The sequence below is a fragment of the Tympanuchus pallidicinctus genome, unplaced genomic scaffold (genome assembly GCF_026119805.1).
Source record: "Tympanuchus pallidicinctus isolate F22 unplaced genomic scaffold, pur_lepc_1.0 scaffold1, whole genome shotgun sequence".
NCBI lineage: Eukaryota > Metazoa > Chordata > Aves > Galliformes > Phasianidae > Tympanuchus > Tympanuchus pallidicinctus.
This window is the reverse complement of record NW_026294618.1, coordinates 59,938,344-59,956,090: the sequence shown is the minus strand read 5'-3', so window position 1 is coordinate 59,956,090 and position 17,747 is coordinate 59,938,344. Positions and strand designations below refer to the sequence as shown.

The 17,747-nt window shown below is 42.4% G+C and overlaps 1 protein-coding gene across 2 annotated transcripts in view; it reads right to left on the bottom strand.

Moving 5' to 3' along the window:
• CNKSR3 (CNKSR family member 3) overlaps nt 1–17,364 on the bottom strand; it is a 63,543-nt gene extending 46,179 nt beyond the window's left edge. The window contains exon 1 of one of the 2 annotated variants that reach the window (XM_052686932.1): nt 17,218–17,364. In XM_052686932.1, the coding sequence (XP_052542892.1) occupies nt 17,218–17,269 (52 nt within the window). In that variant the 5' untranslated portion in view covers nt 17,270–17,364. The remainder of the gene's footprint in view (nt 1–17,217) is intronic. The other variant, XM_052686941.1, reaches the window with a different exon arrangement.
• Nucleotides 17,365–17,747: the final 383 nt, after the last annotated feature.

The following is a 17,747-nucleotide window of genomic DNA, read 5'->3' as shown; positions in this document are numbered from 1 at the left end:
CCCAAAGTCTCAAACACAAATCCAAAAACAGGGTGAACAGAAACTGTTGCAGACAGGCCGCACTTAAGGAAGGCAAGAACAGGCAGATACTTCCTAACAGCTGACAAGTTTCCCACTGAGAAATTGTCTATTAACCCAGTGGGCTGATGCACCTTTAAGGGCCACCTGTCTCCCTCACCCCAAATACAACTGCTTCCAGCACCAGTCACAGCAAACTTCAGATCAGCCATATGGACAGATGTACACCAACCCAAGGGAGGGAGTTTTAAGTATGATAAAAAGTTAACATTTATGAAAGTGATGATCAAATTAGCCATTTACCAGCCCCACTAATAACAGAGTGAATGGCATACAAACTCCAGGCTTTGAGTTCCGTGTTTGCAAGAGAGACGCACTAATCCCACAGATTGTTTGCATTCTTTAAGTCTGACACAATTTAGACCTTTGAGAGCAGTGTGTGTGTAATCTTTAACACACAGGCCCTGATTTTGAACCTCAAACATCACATTGAGTGCTAAAAATAACTCATCGTTCTACTGTTCTATTAGCAGCAGCGATCAGAAGGTCACCTATTAACTTCTGCATCACAGTGACAGGTTTGTGTTCCTGCTTCACAGCAAATCCAGTTGCTCATCCTCATTCCTCGTGGTTGCACTGAAAAGTCCAGAGACTATGTATGCTTATGTAGATGAATCAGAACACACTCCAGTTTCCAGAACACAGACGCTGCTCTTGCTTCTCCAGGCAAGCAGAAGCAATGGTATGACTGGGCACTAACGTCAGATATCCATTAACAATCCTCAGAAACCTTATGTTTCCCACTGCCACCTATTACAGAACTTTGGTGTTGTTTCCAAATAGGTACAGACTGTGCAAATAATCAGTAGAAGTACATGCAAGATTTTATGTGAAACTGAGTAACTTTTTGGGTCTGTGACCAATATCACACTAGATGAGAAGAATGAGTAGAAAGAAAAAAACCTGTATTTCATAAGGATTGTAAAATACTCAAGGTTTTGATGATCCCTGAAACATTAGACCGAGAAACCTACTCACTTTATTCTAACAAAAAAATGCTTTGTTTTCAAAATAACTTTCCAGATTAAAATGAAAATATAATACATTCTATTCTTTTCCTGTTCTTTCACAGGAGGCCTAATCACCTTAATCACAGAATGGACTTACTAGACCTAGTAATTCAAAATACACAATGAATTACAAAAAAAAAAAAAAAAAAAGTATTTTTTGGTCTCATTCCCCATCTTTAATAAGTTGCATTCTTTTTGTAAAAATGACCTGTGATAGTTATGAATAATGACTGTGTAAAACTGAAAGGCAAGGAAACTTAGCATCACAGAATAACCCAGGTTGGAAGGGACATGCTTAAAAGTGATTTGCCTACAAAAAAAAAAAAAAAAAAAAAAAAAGATAATCAATCCAGAAATATCACAAACTTTACTGAAAGACAGCAGTTTGTTTGTTTAAACCAACTTAAAGCTGCCTGAGAAGCTTCTGTCTTGAATGCATGCTTTATCTCAAGTATTACAGAGCCTTGTATTCAAGCAACTTAATCAGATCAAACACCTTCCTCAAGCTAGAATATATTTTTGCATAGAATAAGTTGGTTTGTCACAAGCTTAGTACTGTGACCCAACCTCCAACTAGAGATCAAATGCTCAAACTTCCAGACCATGAGAAATTGCTCGCTATACCCAACAACGTATTCTGTACTCAGGAGAAATACTACTGAATGCTATTTTATAAGGGAAAAATGAGCAACCAGGTAGATTGGTTTTAACTTGGGAGAGTACTCCTGTTTGTTAACTATGCAGTGATGGATTTTCATTTAAAACAAATTTATTTGATTACTGTTCATCTTTGTTCTTCCCTTACAGGTACAGTAGTGACCTTATTTACACTCAAGTTAATCATTACGTCTCACAGAGAGTGGAGAACAGCAGGGGGAGGTGAGGAGAGAAGAGGGAGAGGGAAAGGACAGTTTTTTTTCCCCAGAATGAAGACACGAACAACTTTAAGAAATTGAGGGAAAAGCAACAACAACAAAAAAGCAGCCACAGTCTTCATAACCCCAAGTTACTCTCTTGAGAAATCCCACCCAGCTTATACGTTTTAACTCCAATGTTTTTTACTCTAATAAATGTAAAACTGTCATTGACATCTTTGTCTGCTGACACTATTCTTCACCTACTGTTTCTCCTCTCACATGTATACATACTAGCCATGGTGAAAGATGCTGGAATGAAAGCCAGAGACAACAAAAACGCTCACTTGCCCAAAAGAGCGAAGAGCAGCAGTGCACATCCCCCTCCCAAAGCAAGAATCAGCTGGGCCCAACAAGCTTAGGGACTAAGAGCAGACCCTCAATACATCACATTCCACAACTCTGAGTCAAAACCACCAGGCATGGAAACCTTTGGAGAATACTATATAACATAACTCCCTAGCAAAGCAACAGCACAACTTTAAAAAAAAAAAAAAAAAAAAAAAAAAAAAAATTCACAAAGAGACAAAAATAATGACTTCTGTCTATTTTATCTTGACCCAGACTTCCATGAGACTACGTATCCCACCAGCAAGCTTCTGCATATCTTGCTTGCCATTGCAAACAACTGTCATAACAATACGCTTTAGAAGAAATAAAATAGAAAAAGAAGGATGAGCACAGTATTCAATCACATGCAATATTAAGAGGAGTAATTACACACTCACTGCAGGCAACACAAAAATACTGTCCCCTTGGAAGCTCTGTAAAGTAACTGCCTCCATGGCTTGCCCCTCCCAGGGAAACTAGGTCAACACCTTTTTGGTAGGAGTAATTTCTGTACCTCCCTAGCAAGTACAAAAAAAGGCTTCTGTTGACCCTAAAAATAAATACCGTACTTGAACAAGTCAAGCCCAAACCCAATTTATTTTCTTAAAGTAGTAACAGTACACTATACACTACTTGTTTGTATCTCTAGCACATGAAACCTACACGTCTGATAATTTTATGTGGTTAATACATAAACAACGTGCAACAACCCCCTGCCCTAAGGCCTTCATCTACAGAATGCAATTAAGAGCTTACTGTTTTAATGTTTCAGGGTTTTTTGTGGTTGAAGGAGTAGTTCATTAGTCACAAGAGCTCCTTTTCTTGAACTCTGTTAATTAACACTCTGCTGCCTGTTCCCACAGTGGAAACAAGAACCAGCATTGCAAAACTGACTGCCTCTTGGCTGCCAAGAAGAAACAGGGTGATCCCTTTAATTTAGTTTGGCTGCCTTCTCACACCACCATGTGGAACTGCTTCGGCTGATTGCAACAAACTCCATTACTCACCTTCATCTCTCCTGTGTGCGTGCACCCTGGCAAATGCTGTGATTACTGCTACACCCATAGGAGTTAGCCAAGGAGCAGCTTGTAAGGCAGCAGCTGATACAGCTGCCAAATGGACATGACCATCTCCTACACAGTTATGAAACCCTGATGACTAGTATCTTACACTCTCACAGTCACCAAGAAGGCAGAAGTACAGGCACCTGAGAATCACCAGCCATCAGCACTAGCTAATCACATCAATATGTCACAGCAAACTGAACGACATTATCAAAAATGCTAACAGTGCATATACCTCTTCATTATGGACAAATCCTCAGGAGTCACTGCTGGGTTGTCCTAGGATACACTGCCCTCGCTTGCTTGCCTACATTACTCCCCACATCATTTACATCAATAATTCTCTTTAGAAGTTATTGTTTGCATGAGCCAGGACACAAAGAGCCTCAAGATTAAAGAGCAAAAATCCCAATCCTTATCCAAAGTAATCTTGAAACGCACCAAATAACACCAGAACAAGAAAGAACACCACAGCCTGCTGACAGCAGTCATTTCACTGTGCCATCACACTGTGCCTGCAAAGATCGATGCCATCACAGATGATGACTTTGAGGAGAGCTTCGTAGGAATGAAAAAGCAACAGAGAAGCCTTAAAGATCTTACTTAAAGGAGCAACTGGCTTCTAAGAAATGCACGAGGAAAGATATGCCAAGTAAGGCTAGGCAAAGACTTGACCATGAAGAGCTGCATGAGTGAAAGCTGCTAGTAGTGCACATTCAGAGTAATAGTGAAGGAAGCAGAAAGGGGGGAATGAGAAGGCAGACACAAAAAAGACTTTTGAAGTAGCACACTGATAACACTGTTCCAGTGACAGGAGAGACCAGCCCTGAGGCACCTAATACAATAGGCACTTTAAAGCACATCGCTAAAGCATCTCAACTTCTTTTTAAGAGATTGTGTCAAAAAGCAAGATTCATCAATTAAGTAGTCAATCACAAAACCTCTCTACTTCCCCGTATTTTTTAACATTGATTTAAACATTTAAAGTAATTGCTTCAAACAATTAGCTGCTTGACACGTTTGCACTATTCCACGCTGTCTTGCAGCCCTAGTTATGCATGCTGTAATGACGCTGGTTCCCAAAATAGCAGAGACCTCATTGAAGTTCAAGTGCAACACCCTAAATGTAAAAAACCCAATTGTAAAATGTAATTGTAAGTAAGCCAAAGATATCCAAGATAAAGAACAGCAAAGCTGACCAAGGGCTTTGAACCACAAGGCCAAAAGACTTCCAACCTGACCAGAAGCCTCACTCTCTGAAGTAAAGTAGAGCGGAGGAGGGCAGAAGAGAGCCCTGCATCTGTGTAAGCCACTGCATCTGGAATTTTCACGCAGCAGCTTTTGATTATGAGGCAAGAGTGTGAGCAGACACAACACTCTCTTAGTAGGGTAGTAACAAGACATTGCTTCTTTCAGCACTTTAGATAAACTGGATGTTGTTTCTTATGTTGTTGTTTGCTGTTTTGTTGGGCTTCTCCTGTTTGTTTTCTAAGATCTCTTCCAGAATACAACCTCATCGGTGCTGCCTTCAAGGGAGCGCGCGATTTCTAGGTGCTGGAAGCAGCTCCAGGAAGGGACTTCGTGGGCACAGCTGACAAAGATACTTGGGCAAGTGCTGTAAGCAGACTGCAAAACAGATAAGTAATTTTCAGAAGTTATCAGATTTTACAGAATTCCCAGTGACAATTAAGAATGTTGAATGGCAAAAATATATTTCAGTAAAGCCAAAAGTAAACAATCGTTGAGTTGCCAGCTATGATTTCAACCCATGCTTAATCTCTTGAAGACTGAGAATGATACTGGCCTATAGATTTACAGACATTATGCTCAATTACACATTGGTTAGAACCCACACCGTTCATTCGGTATTCTGCAGCAAATAAATTCATATAAATTTAAGTGAAACCTGTACAGATACATACAAGCTCACAATTTGGATAATCAGTACTTCTGCAAATGACAGCTGAACAAGTCTCTAGACATGTCTGGCATGCGACTCCTCTGCTGGGAGCTGAATCCTCTTCAATTACTCTTCCTTGAGATGCCGGGATAAATCTTACAATGCTAAAAGCACACATACAGCATTGCTAGTGGTCCTACGACTACATCACAGCATCCAGTTTTCAATTACTTTCTTGAAGAGACAATTTTATACATCCAAGATTCTCACTAGCTTGGTATCTACACCCTATCACGTGGTCTAAGAAGCTTCCCAAAACCCTCAAGTCAAGCTACTTCACCAAATACTGGCTTCCACTAGCATCGATGGGAACCATCATTTTGCAGTTGGCTTCGCTGCTAGCAGCACAAAAATTGTGTTTTTCTTCTGTAAAAAGAATCCAAACTAGTTCCAGAAGTCTGTTCCAAGTGTTTCTAATTATACCACAAAGATCTAAAAAGTATCAGCTACACATGACTCAATTACAACCGTTAAAAGCTGCTCCTGCACGCAGCAACACGAGCTGCTACTCTTCTTTTTACATAGCTGTACAAAGTAGTCCACCCAGCAAAGACAATGGGCCGAAGGGCGCTAAGTGAAGCGGGAAGGACAAACCAGGCCAATGATTACCACATGCAGTGACTACGAAGAAGTGCATCTCTTACTACTGTCTCATGCAATATTTTAAGAATTCAGTGTTACAAGTAGCAATTTTTTTCAGCAGACAACGAATAGCACACAATATAATTACAGCTCTGCCATAAACAGATCACATTAGACAATCAAAAACTTTTCCAGACATCAGATGCTGTCCTGGTTTTGGCTGGGACAGAGATGATTTTTCCTTCATAGTATCTGATATGATGCTGTTTTTCTTCTACAGCCAAAACAATGTTGGTAACATACCAGTGTTTTAGTTGTTGCTAAGCAGTGCTGTATGGCGCCAAGGACATATCAGTTTCTCACACTGTGCTCATGAGGGGGCTAAGGAGACACAAGAAGTTAGGAGAGTACAGAACCAGGACAGCTGGTCTAAACTGGCCAAAGGAATATTCCACACCATATGTCATCATGCAAAACAACAACAAAACTTCTAAAAGCAGTGGGGAATTGGCCAGGCAAGCAGCCAGCGCTTAGTGATTGGCTGAGCATTGAGCATTGGTTGGTGGGTGTTAAGCCACTGTTTCTGCATCACCTGTTTTGTGCATATCCATATAAACACATCCAGACGCACATAATATCATTACCACCCTTTTTTCTTCATTTTCTATCTCAGTAAATAGACTTTATCTCAACCCCGAGTTCTAATTTCTGGGTTTTTTTTTTTCCCTCCAGTTCTCTCTGCATTGCACTGGGAGGAGGTGGGTGAGCAAACGATGTGTGGTGTTCAGCTACCTGCCAGGTTAAACCACAACAGATGCCTACTGATTATGAGTATTTCAACAACTCTAAATGAAGCTGTGCTCTCTTTTCTTACGCATACAACTTTTCTAAATGACCATGCCTCCACCTGTTCTGTTGTCACTTTCTGCACAATAGCAGCTCAAGTGACTATGAAGAAAGGAGAATCTAGGGTTGAACCAGGGCCCGCAACTTTCGCTGCTCTACAGCAGACACTGTGGGATGGACCCAGATGGGGGATCGACATGCTTACACTCAGTAGGGACCTCTGCAGTACTCAACACACTAGAGTATGTTGCCTAGAGCATCCTTCAACTCTCCGTGAAGCAGACAAGATTTGTTGAACCATTCTCTAGGCTCCAGTGACTAGAACAAGAGCACAGATGTAAATTAATCATGTCTTAACCCTGATTTGAATGCCTCCCACAGTAGGATCAGAGGAAAATCACTTTCCTTCGTCACCTGCATCACAAACACTGCCATATGTGGACACCTGAAATTGCCCAAACAGTTCAGGAGATAATGAGCAACACAGAATAACAGAATTACTGATGTCGGAAAAGACCACCAAGATCATCCAGTCTAACTGTCTACCTACCACCAATATTCTCCCACAAAATCATGTCCCTCAGTACAACATATATATGTTTCTTGAACACCTCCAGTTACAGTGAGCCCAGAACCTCCCTAGGCAGCCTGTTCGATTGCCTGATCACTCTTTCAGAGCAAAAAAAAAATTTCTGAACATCCAACCTGAACCTCCCTTGGTGCAACTCAAGGCCATTCCATCTAGCTCTATCACTAGTAACAGAAGAGAAGAGGCCGACCTGCACTTCACACAACCTCCTTTCTGGTAGCCGTAGAGAGCAATAAGGTCTCCTCTGAGCCTCCTCCATGAGAAACAATACCAGTTCCCTCACTTGCTCCCCGTAAGACTTGCACTCCAGACCCCTCACAGCTTCATTGCCTTTTTCTGGACGTTCTCCAGCACATCAGTGTCTTTCTTGTAGTGAGGGAGTACTGAACACAGTACTCACGGCGCAGCCCCACCAGTGCAGAGTACAGAGGGACAGTCACTTCCTTGCTCCTGCTGGCAACGCTATTTCTGATACAGGCTAGGATGTTATCAGCCTTCTTGGCCACCTGGGCATACTGCTGGCTCACGTTCAGCCAAGCATCAACCAACACCCCCCCCAAGTTGGTTTCCTCCCCAAATCTCCCAGCCAGTCCGCCCAAAGCCTGAAGTCTTGCCCGGTGTTCTTAAAGCCGAAGTGCAGGACCTGGCACTTGGTCTGTATTCACAGACAAAAACAGCTAAGACAACAATGCTAACACTGTTTCTTGTACATAGATAACCTACTTTATGTTAGTTAAAACTGCACCATGGCACAGACGTACTTGAACTCCTCACAGTTTTAACTCCTTATCTTTAAAAAGAGAGTAACACAGCAGCTCCCAATTGAGGGGTGTACAGGAAGAATAAAATAAAGACTGAAGCACCAGAGGTACTGCCATAATGACACATGACAGTTAAATCAAGAAGGCATAGAGCGCACTTATCACACATAGATACTTCATTTCTCAAGCTCTGTTCTAGTTATCTCAATATTTTTTTTAAGTTTTTTTAAAAGTACTGTAGTTAACTAGGAACATCCTGGTGCACAGACCTAATAAAGCAGTAAGCAGCAAAACATGGAAGCATTAACTGTAGTAACTGCAACCATCAGAACAGATTCCCCACTCCAAAGAACCCTCACTGCCAGCAAGTACCCAGTGCGGAAGCACTGCACTCAGATCAGCCCATTTTAGTGTTCCAGCTTTGGCACCATTGCATCAAACCCACATCTACCCTCCTGAATAAAGAGCAAATAGGTCAAATGCCAGTATTAAATGATCCTCCGGTATTAGCAGTAAGTTTCAAATATAAGTGAAGGCAAACCATGCTCTTTACTCTATTTATCAGTTCAATCTGTATAACAATCACATGCTACTGTGAGATACAACTAAAATCAGTAAGAAATAAAAAAGGTTATTGATAGGTTTGCTTCCCTCACATATGGATTTATGTATAAATAGAAACATATATAGCTAGAGGACAGATGAAGGATTGTTTCAAAACAACTAAATAACTATGACACTTCTATGTTTTTGCACGTACAGCATAAGAAGTACAAAGCTGCATTCTCTGGTGAGTACAGATGAAATCCAGGTGCCACATAGAGAACTACACAACTAAAAGGGAAAAAAAGAGTACAAGATCACAGAATGCATAAAACGTCTATCTTTTGATTCCTCTTTTAACAACAGTTTCCATTATAGCTTGCATTAGGAATGCCAACAGTTACTAAGTTATCTTCTGTCATAATCCTTTGGGAACCTTGCTTGTGGAGCCAGCAACAATCCTCCACCGTGTAGAGGACAGCTAACCAAGCACTGACTAGAAATCCCTGCGACAAGTGCTGAGGGAGCAAGGGAGATGAGAAAGCACCCCTCCTCTTAGGCCCTGCCCTACTGCTATGGGCACAGCTGCATCCTGGACCTTCACGTGCTTTTCGGTCCACATTCCTCAGGCATGTCTGAACTTGCTCTCACAGCCCTCCTTCCTGGGGAGCCTCCTGCACAAAAGCAGGCCTTCAGCTCCTATTGTTCTCCTCTCCCTCCCACCCTCATCCAAAGCACAGGCTTCCTCAGCAGCACAACGCTGATACCAGCACAGCACAGCGTTCTGCTTCCTCAACGCTCAAGCCATGATACTGCTACCCCAGCGATGAGGCCAGCAGGGCCTTACCCTGCTTGCACATCTAGCCATCACTAAAGGGCTGTCCTTCGGCTGTGAGGACACAGCCCTCTCACCATACTTAGTTCATGGAGGAGGAAGCACGCTGCCAAGGTCTTCAGCTGGGCAAGAAGCCCAACAGCACCTCTAAATTGGCCTGCCTCATCGGCCACTAAATTCAAAACACAAAAGAAGCAACACCTTGAGACCTGCTCTTCTGTTTGGGCTGGGAAAACATCTGTATCAGAAAAGTTATCTTTTATTTAATGACAAAATAGGTGTATTACTGAGCTGTTCATAAAGCATTCACCCAGCAAACTTCATTCCAGTCATACAAGACTCGGTGAGATAAGAAAATATATTATTAACATTAAAGATAAAAGCATGACAAGCTAAGCAACCTTCATTTTGCATACACAAGACAGACATCAGGATCATATTAGACTAGAAGCGTGTAACAACATTCCTTTAGCAAAAGCCTTAGCCCTTGATGAGCACCAATTAAGTACTAATGGAGATCTCTCCTTTGATCAAAAAGAAAGATAAGATCATATATGCACCACAAAGCTTTGGTTGTAACACCACAGCAGATGCTTAGCTTCCCTACACCTAACTACTAACACAAGAAAGAGTCCAAAAACTGAAGAGATTTTGGTACTACAGTGACCAAGGTGTAAAAGGCTATGAGAAAGAAGAGAAACTACTCAAGCTCAACACGAACGCATTATTACAGTATAAGTCAGTCAGATACTGAATGAATGTCTGTAAGCCAAAGTTACAAAGGTCGGTGATTTGGTCTCACCAAATCAAAACACAAATGCTTGATTTTATCCAGCATTTGTAATATTTGATGAAAAACAGCTGTGTTTCATAGTATCATAAAAATCTATTTTAATAGGCAATGATTGTTTAAAGCTATTAAAAAAAAGAACAGGCAGATTCCATGCACACATCCTTCTGGCAAATCCTCCAAGCTGTGAAATGTTACTGTACACACTCTGAAAAGATGGAGGCAGGCATATGGAAATCCACAGACAATCTACTTACGCAAAGCAAGCAAGCATGGCCCAGGGATATGAATGATACCTTATACTCAGAAGTCATCTCACTGAAAGGAATATGTACCCTAACACCAGACAGAGATCCAGAGTCAAACAGCATTTTTCCTCGTATTTCCTAACTCTTATTGCAAGCTTGTGAAGAAACATTAAGATCTGAGACCAATTCTGTGACTGAAAAAAAAAAAAGAAAAAAAAAAAAAAAGTCCTGAAGATCTACTGCAAATATGTAGGAGTCTGCTAGAAAGGCCCCAGTTCTGTTAGCTTTTATCCATCCTCTCCTTCCCTTCTCTAGGTTAGCCTTGAAAACATCAGAATCTCACTACCTCCTCTTTTTGACAGGACTTACATATTTGGGGTATCTGGAGGAAAGAGCCAAGAAACGTTGCCAAAATAACAAACCTCCAGGGAGGTGAAACCCAAGTACGTGATGTTGACAGGAAAATGCAAGATTCAAATTAAGACTAATAACATCCCAAGTATGGAAAAAATGCAACAGTAATCAATTTTTTCCATTTATTCACAGAGACACTGTTAGGACATAAGCATTAATCTATTCTCACTGTGAAGCTTCCCTGCAAAGGAAGATCTCATTCTAAGATGCCTGGAAGGAGCTTATCTGTTAGAACATGACTTAAATCAGGCAATCTGTAAGTTTAGATTCAAGAAATCAAGTGAAAGGACAAATAACACCCCTCCCCCTTCAAAAAAAAAAAAAAAAAAAAAAAAACTATGCTTCTTACACTTGTTGACAGGCTGTGCCACATCACTCATAACTGCAATTCATCTAGTTGCATCTGTTGGGTAACAGCCTTTTGTCAGGTTCTTTTACTTAAGAAAATAAAACACCATCACAAATTTCAACAAGAGTTTTATCTAGTGCTCTGTATTTTGTCTTCCACTAGCTCTTGTGGTGTGCTAGACAGTGTACAAACAGAAAGAGGCATGATCCTTAGCCAAGAGGCTTTATATGCTGAAAACAAGAGTCCCAGGCAGAAACATGAGGAACAAATTCATAGCAACTAGAATTATGAACATCAGACAAATTTCATCAAAAATGAGACTGGCTACAGAAGGCTCAAACAATGGAAGAAAAAAAGCTTTTGACCACTGCAGAAAAAACATGCAAGAAAGAGGAAAAAATACTACAGAAGCAACAGCTAATTGGTACTACTGAGCAATTATAATTGACAGAAATTTCTTCTGCTATCACTATATCTCTGGTGGACTAATACAGAATATCTTGGCTTTTAACAGTTCTGTATCTAGGTACTACCTAAAGATATATGCTTTGTACCCACTACCTGCTTGCATCCTAAAATCCTTTGTCACAGCTGCATTATATTACTAAATGTTACAATCAACTTTCCAGTAATGCTCACTGAGATTTTAGCATTTAAAAGGTTTCTTTTCAATACATTATGGTGATAGCCCTCTGCTTTTAGACCTCTGATGTTTGGCTAAAATAGTTTGAAAAGCCCCTTAATGGCAAAGCAAACAGAGCAGATTGTGAGGGGAAAGAAGAAAAAATAAAATAAAATCACAGAACCCATAAGCAACAACAACAAAAAGAAAACTGTTACAAAAAAAAAAAAAAAAAAAAAAAAAAAACCATGAACACGTGAACACAGAGGCCAACTGATTCTACTTTTTTCATACACATTCACTTAGCAACAACGAATGAATAATTTTAAGCTAGCACTAGAACAAACTGGTTGTACAGCTTTTTACTTTAAGTTATAACCAACAGACAAATGCTAAATATATTTATTATTTTCACCTTCTGTTCATGAAACATTACAGGCCGGCTACATTCAGAATTTCAGCTGAAATACCTGAGAAGAGGGTGTACATTCAACCTCATCTGCATAGTAAAAAAACTCTTTACAAACATTTTTGAGTAAACAAGCAAACGGAGAAATTAAGGCTTATTAGTGTTAGATTTTTTCAAAAATACTTTCAACACAATAGTATCCAATTCAGAATACTTAAAAAAAAAAAAAAACAAAAAAAACCCACACAACTTCAGTGTTATGTGCTACTTAGAACTGTTTCTGAAAGCCAGCTATGGTTTGGGGCACCCAGCACACAATTAACACAGCTGACCTTGTTGAAATCAGCACGATAACTCTAAATAAAAGAACACGAGGCCCCCTTGATTAAATGCTAACTGCTAATACATTAACATATTCCCCCTCCTTCTTCCAGGATACCTATAGATAAAAATAGTTGCCCTCAAGTTTTACTGGGAATTGAAATCAAGAATATTTTGTGACATAACAGCCACAGGAATAAATGACATCCATTAACTATTTTGGTAATGGAATAAGTGAATCCGGGGTGCGATAAAAGGACCAAAGCTCCAGCCCGATCCAGGACTAGCTGAGAACACAGCTACAGTAACAAAGGCCAGACTGTAATGGAGACTCACAACAAGAAGGCATCTAACCACAAGCGTGTCAAACTGTCTTTACCGTGTAAAATTTGGCTTGAAGTCACAAGTCACGTAAGTATGCCAGGCCTGGGGGTAAGGGGAAAGAGGAGGGAAACAAAGAGATGATACAAGTATGTTGTCTAGTAGGATACTGACATTTTTCACATGGGAGAATCTTCCCCTTCTGCAGCTTCTCTTCCTCTCCCATATCCCAGCTGCAAGGTTTTAAGTAGTCAGGGGCTACTGAGACTACAGAACATGCCTCCACACGATCACATTACAATGTTTTCTTCAAATTGTTCTCTTCCAGAAAAGTTATGCCACTTCTGTACTGGACACTTCTCCACATGCGTGTCTGTATGTAATAAAATGAGTTCTTGCCAGTTTCTACATCCAGGATAGCCAAAACACAGAAAACTACAAAAGCATCATCAAACTGCATCAGCTGCAGTCCTCAAGATGTGCTGCAACTTGCACGGCTGTCAGCCCACCCCACCATAACCCAAATGACTTGAGAAGATGTGGATGCCCCATCCCTGGAGGTGTTCAGGGCCAGACTGAGCAAGGCCCTGGGCAACCTGGTCCTAGTGCATGATATAGCGGTTGACAACCTTGCCTGTGGCGCAAGGGATAGAACTGGATGATCTCAGAGATCCCTTCCAACCCAAGCCATTCTAAGCCTCCTTCATGAGTTCTAGCAGACAATTCAGTCTTGAGGGCACACACAAGAAGGTAGTGAGAAGGAAATGAAGTCTGTGAGCCTGTAAGCATCTTAGCTCACCCAGGAATAAGGCTGCAAGTCAAATGCTACCAGGCAAGAGTTAGTTTCTCTTCCAGCAAGGATTAACTGAAAAAAGAGAATCTATTATCCCTGTTCAGTCAGTTTCAAGACCGATGCATGCCACCAACTCCACAAACACCCTGCAAGGAAGGCAATTCAACATAGTGACCTGATCAAAAAAAACACATTCTCACAGCTAAAGACAACTCCCAAAAACTGCTAGAATTTGCATCACACTGTTAAAAAAAAACCAAAAAAACACCATGTAGTTACATCATCACTTCAATGCCTTTATGAATACCAGATAGTTTCCTAAAACTAATGCTATAGCTAAAGATCTACCATATCCTTGGTCAGAGCTTGAGAAATGTTTTGCCTACAGAGCTGCTAGTGAGTAAATGCACAACTCTTCAGCAACAACCTTGATTTTACCCTTAGCTACATTATCTGCTACTATCACTACAGTATGCTTTGCCAGAAAAAACACCGTTGCTTAAAAAAAAAAAAAAAAAAAAAAAAGCATTCTAGAGTGAATTAACAAGAGCAGACAAGCAACTGCTTTTTCTATCAGCTATTGTTGACAACAATAAACAAAGCACTTTTTATTTAAAACCTGGTTACAAAAACCTAGAAATATTCACATTTACAAAATTAATTCTACATATGCTGTATTCCAAATTATAGATAAAGGTTCTTTACAGGGTCTGCAAGGAAGCAAACAGCACAAAAATCACAGTGTGACTCTTCAAGGTGAGTGTTGCTCTGTTTAAAAAAAAGTGCAAGTTTTGTCTGCTTGTTTTAGACAGGAAGCCAAGTTCACCAAAAGTCAATTAGCTAACTGTCCTGGAGAGGATGCACAGCTTACTTTTGGAATTTGCTTCATCAGAAGCGGGAAAGTTTCTATGCGCCTTTTGGTTGGGAAAAATGTTGTTGTTTTTTTAAATGTGAAAATAAATTTTAATATAACATGTTAATAAATATGCATAATTATATATCAATTGATAAATGTTTGATTGTAAATGTATTTGAAATAGAAAAATAATGGAGAAAAAGTCTTAGTTTTATATTGAACATTAAAATGGCCCAAATGAGACTTCTTATTTCTGCTTCTCCCTATTTTTCCAAAGTCTTTACCATTTTATAACATGCATGCATCACTATCTGCAAAACCTATCTCCCACCACCGTTATTCGTGTCATTCTCCTATAATACATCTCCATGGCACCACTACAGGCAACGAATATCACCAGTCAAACACCTTTCCCACAGCTTGACCAGTTCAGCAGAGATTGTGGTTTTACCCTTCTGTACAGACAGCAAGAGTCAAATAACTGGCATCAGCTCCCTTCCAAGCATCTAGTATTTATAAAACCAACCTTGAGAATTAAAGATAATGCTCCTAAGGTAGAATATAGACTACTGGTATCTGCTGAAGATGCAGTGGTTGTGGGCTACATAGTAGAAAGGCATTTTGGGTTAAAAATAAACCAAGAAACAGTGTTCAGAAGGCTATTAGCTACCCATTAAAGTGTTAATTTTCATATGCAGAGATGAAAACACAACCATAAAGTTTTCCACATCTCGTGTCTTTATGACAATGTTGTTAGGCAGGGAGTGACGTAAAATGACGCCGGGCACTGAGAGGTCAAATACTTACCTGGAAACCGAAAAACAACAGCAGAAACAAAAGTCACTGTCAGTCTTTAATTTATTCTTTTGAATTTCAAAGGACACGTGTTAGCATTAGTCAGAAGATACACCTTCCTACTACAACCAGGCCTCAAATTATTCTGTATAACACTAATTGAGGGTCCAGCTAAAGAGTTACTTGTTCAAGGAACCTGCAAGTAGAATACATTATGCAAGAAAGCAAGCCAAGCGTGCTTAAAAGTAATAAGGCCTTTTAAAATGATTAGCAGGTTTACTCTTTAATCTGGCAAGTTAACAAACTTTCAGTGCCCAAGAGAAAAAACATAATCAGGGAACAGCATTGTATAAATATTCCACATGCCAAAGCAAAAGGCTTATTTCAGTGTAACAATGCGCTCCTGTTTCAACCAATACCAACAGAAGAAAAAATCTTTCCATAGAAGTTAGCAGTGTGTTAACGCACAACTTCACAGCACGTTCGCATGGAACCCTCTGGGAGCTCCTGAGGCAGTCTGTCACCGCACGGTGACACTCAGGAGGGCTGGGAGGACCCATCCCGCACTGCACACAACGTGAGCCTGACTTCCCAATTTGACTCAGTCCTGAGTCCGACTCCTGCCAAGCGCTGACCGCAGGCATGTGGTCTAATCAGCGTTATGGTCCTGAGACGTTGAAGTAATGGCTGCTACAAACGAATGCCGCTGCTCATCCAGGGAATTCATAATTTCACATCAAATTCAAACCAAGAGAAGCCTGCAAAAACACTTCACGTAACAAAAGACGACCGCACTAAAACACGGTCCTGCAAGAGAACAGCAGTCTAGTTTGCAAGTCACAAGTCCCTCACCTAATTCACTGCTACATTCCCTGCGATTTATAGACCGTAGAGCAGGAACTGCGAGTGCAAACCTCCAACTGCTACTCAGAAAGCACTCGCAGAGTCCAACCGGACTTGACAAAACGATTGTCAGAACTGCCCTCACAAAAACACGCTACAGCGATTCCCCCAGAGGAGCCCGGAGATGGCAGCAGCAGCACCTCGCGGGCACGGCTGCGACAACCAACTTCTTTCTTTCTCTGCCTCCCGCAGCACAATTTGGCAAACTTGGCCAATCGGTCATGCAGGGGGAACGTCAGGGAAAGATCTCAGAACTGAGCAGTAAGCATAGATACGAAGGAGAGAATAAAAGCACAGGCGCGAAGAGATGGAGTGGGAGAGCTGCAGGGGCCGGTATTCAACTTCCCGTGCAGCAGCACCCAATGTTAATCCCGCCACCGTTCAACGAGATTAATGGATCTTGCCTACTTGAATCAGTTTATAAAGTTTTTGCTTAACGTACGAAATCGAAATGTTTCCGACTAGCGGCTGGCTGCTGCCTGGAAAGCCCGGAGTCAGCGCGCAGGGACTCACTCAACTCCCCGCCCGAAGGAGAGGAGCTGGCACTGCCCTGTGAACCGACCGGCTGCGCGGCCACAGCAGGAGCCGCAGCAGGGAAGGCTCCGCTCAAACACCCGTACGGCGAGCAGCCCGCCCGCGTGCTCCCTCCCCGCGCCTATCCCGGAGAGAAACGCCCACAGCGCTCCGGCCGAGACGCGCAGCAGAGCTCTCCGAGCCGCGGGACAGGGGCTGCCACCGCCGCGGCGCCCTCCCCGCTGCCACGAGGCCGCCCGGCTGCCGGCAGGGCGAGAGCAGCTGCGGCTCCCACACGGACAGGCGGCGCTGCCCCGCCGGCCCCCGAACCTGGTACTAGAAAATCCTCGCGGCGCGGTGCCCGTACTTACCTTTGGTCCAGTCTACCACTTGCTTCGGACTCCACTTGGTCACCGGCTCCATGGCGGGCTCAGCCCCGCCGGGACTGCCGCCCGCCGCGCTCTCGGACGCGGACTCGCCCCTTCTCAAGCTCCCATCCCCGCTGCCCCGCTCCGCGCCCGCCCCGCGCCAGCCGGGCCGTCCCCTCGAGCCGGCTCCTCCCGGAGCCCGCCCCGCATCCGCCCCGCCCCCACGTGCTGTCGGCCGGCTCCCTTCGGCGGCGGGCCGGGCCGGGTGCCTGCTTCCGCCCCCAGCGGAACTCCGCGGGTGGCGGCCGGTGGGCTGGGAGGGAGTGACGGGGCGATGGCACCGGTCCGGCCTATGGGAAGCAACGGCCGCGGTGGGGCAAGGAGCAGAGTGAAGCTGCTCGGGGAGAAGGAAAGAGGAGAGATGGGCGTCTCGGGGAGAAATGGGGAGTCTGAGTGAAATAAACTCCAAGAAAGGAAAATAGAGTGATTTTCTGCGCCGGTATTAAATAGCCTGTGGTCGAACATACTCAAAA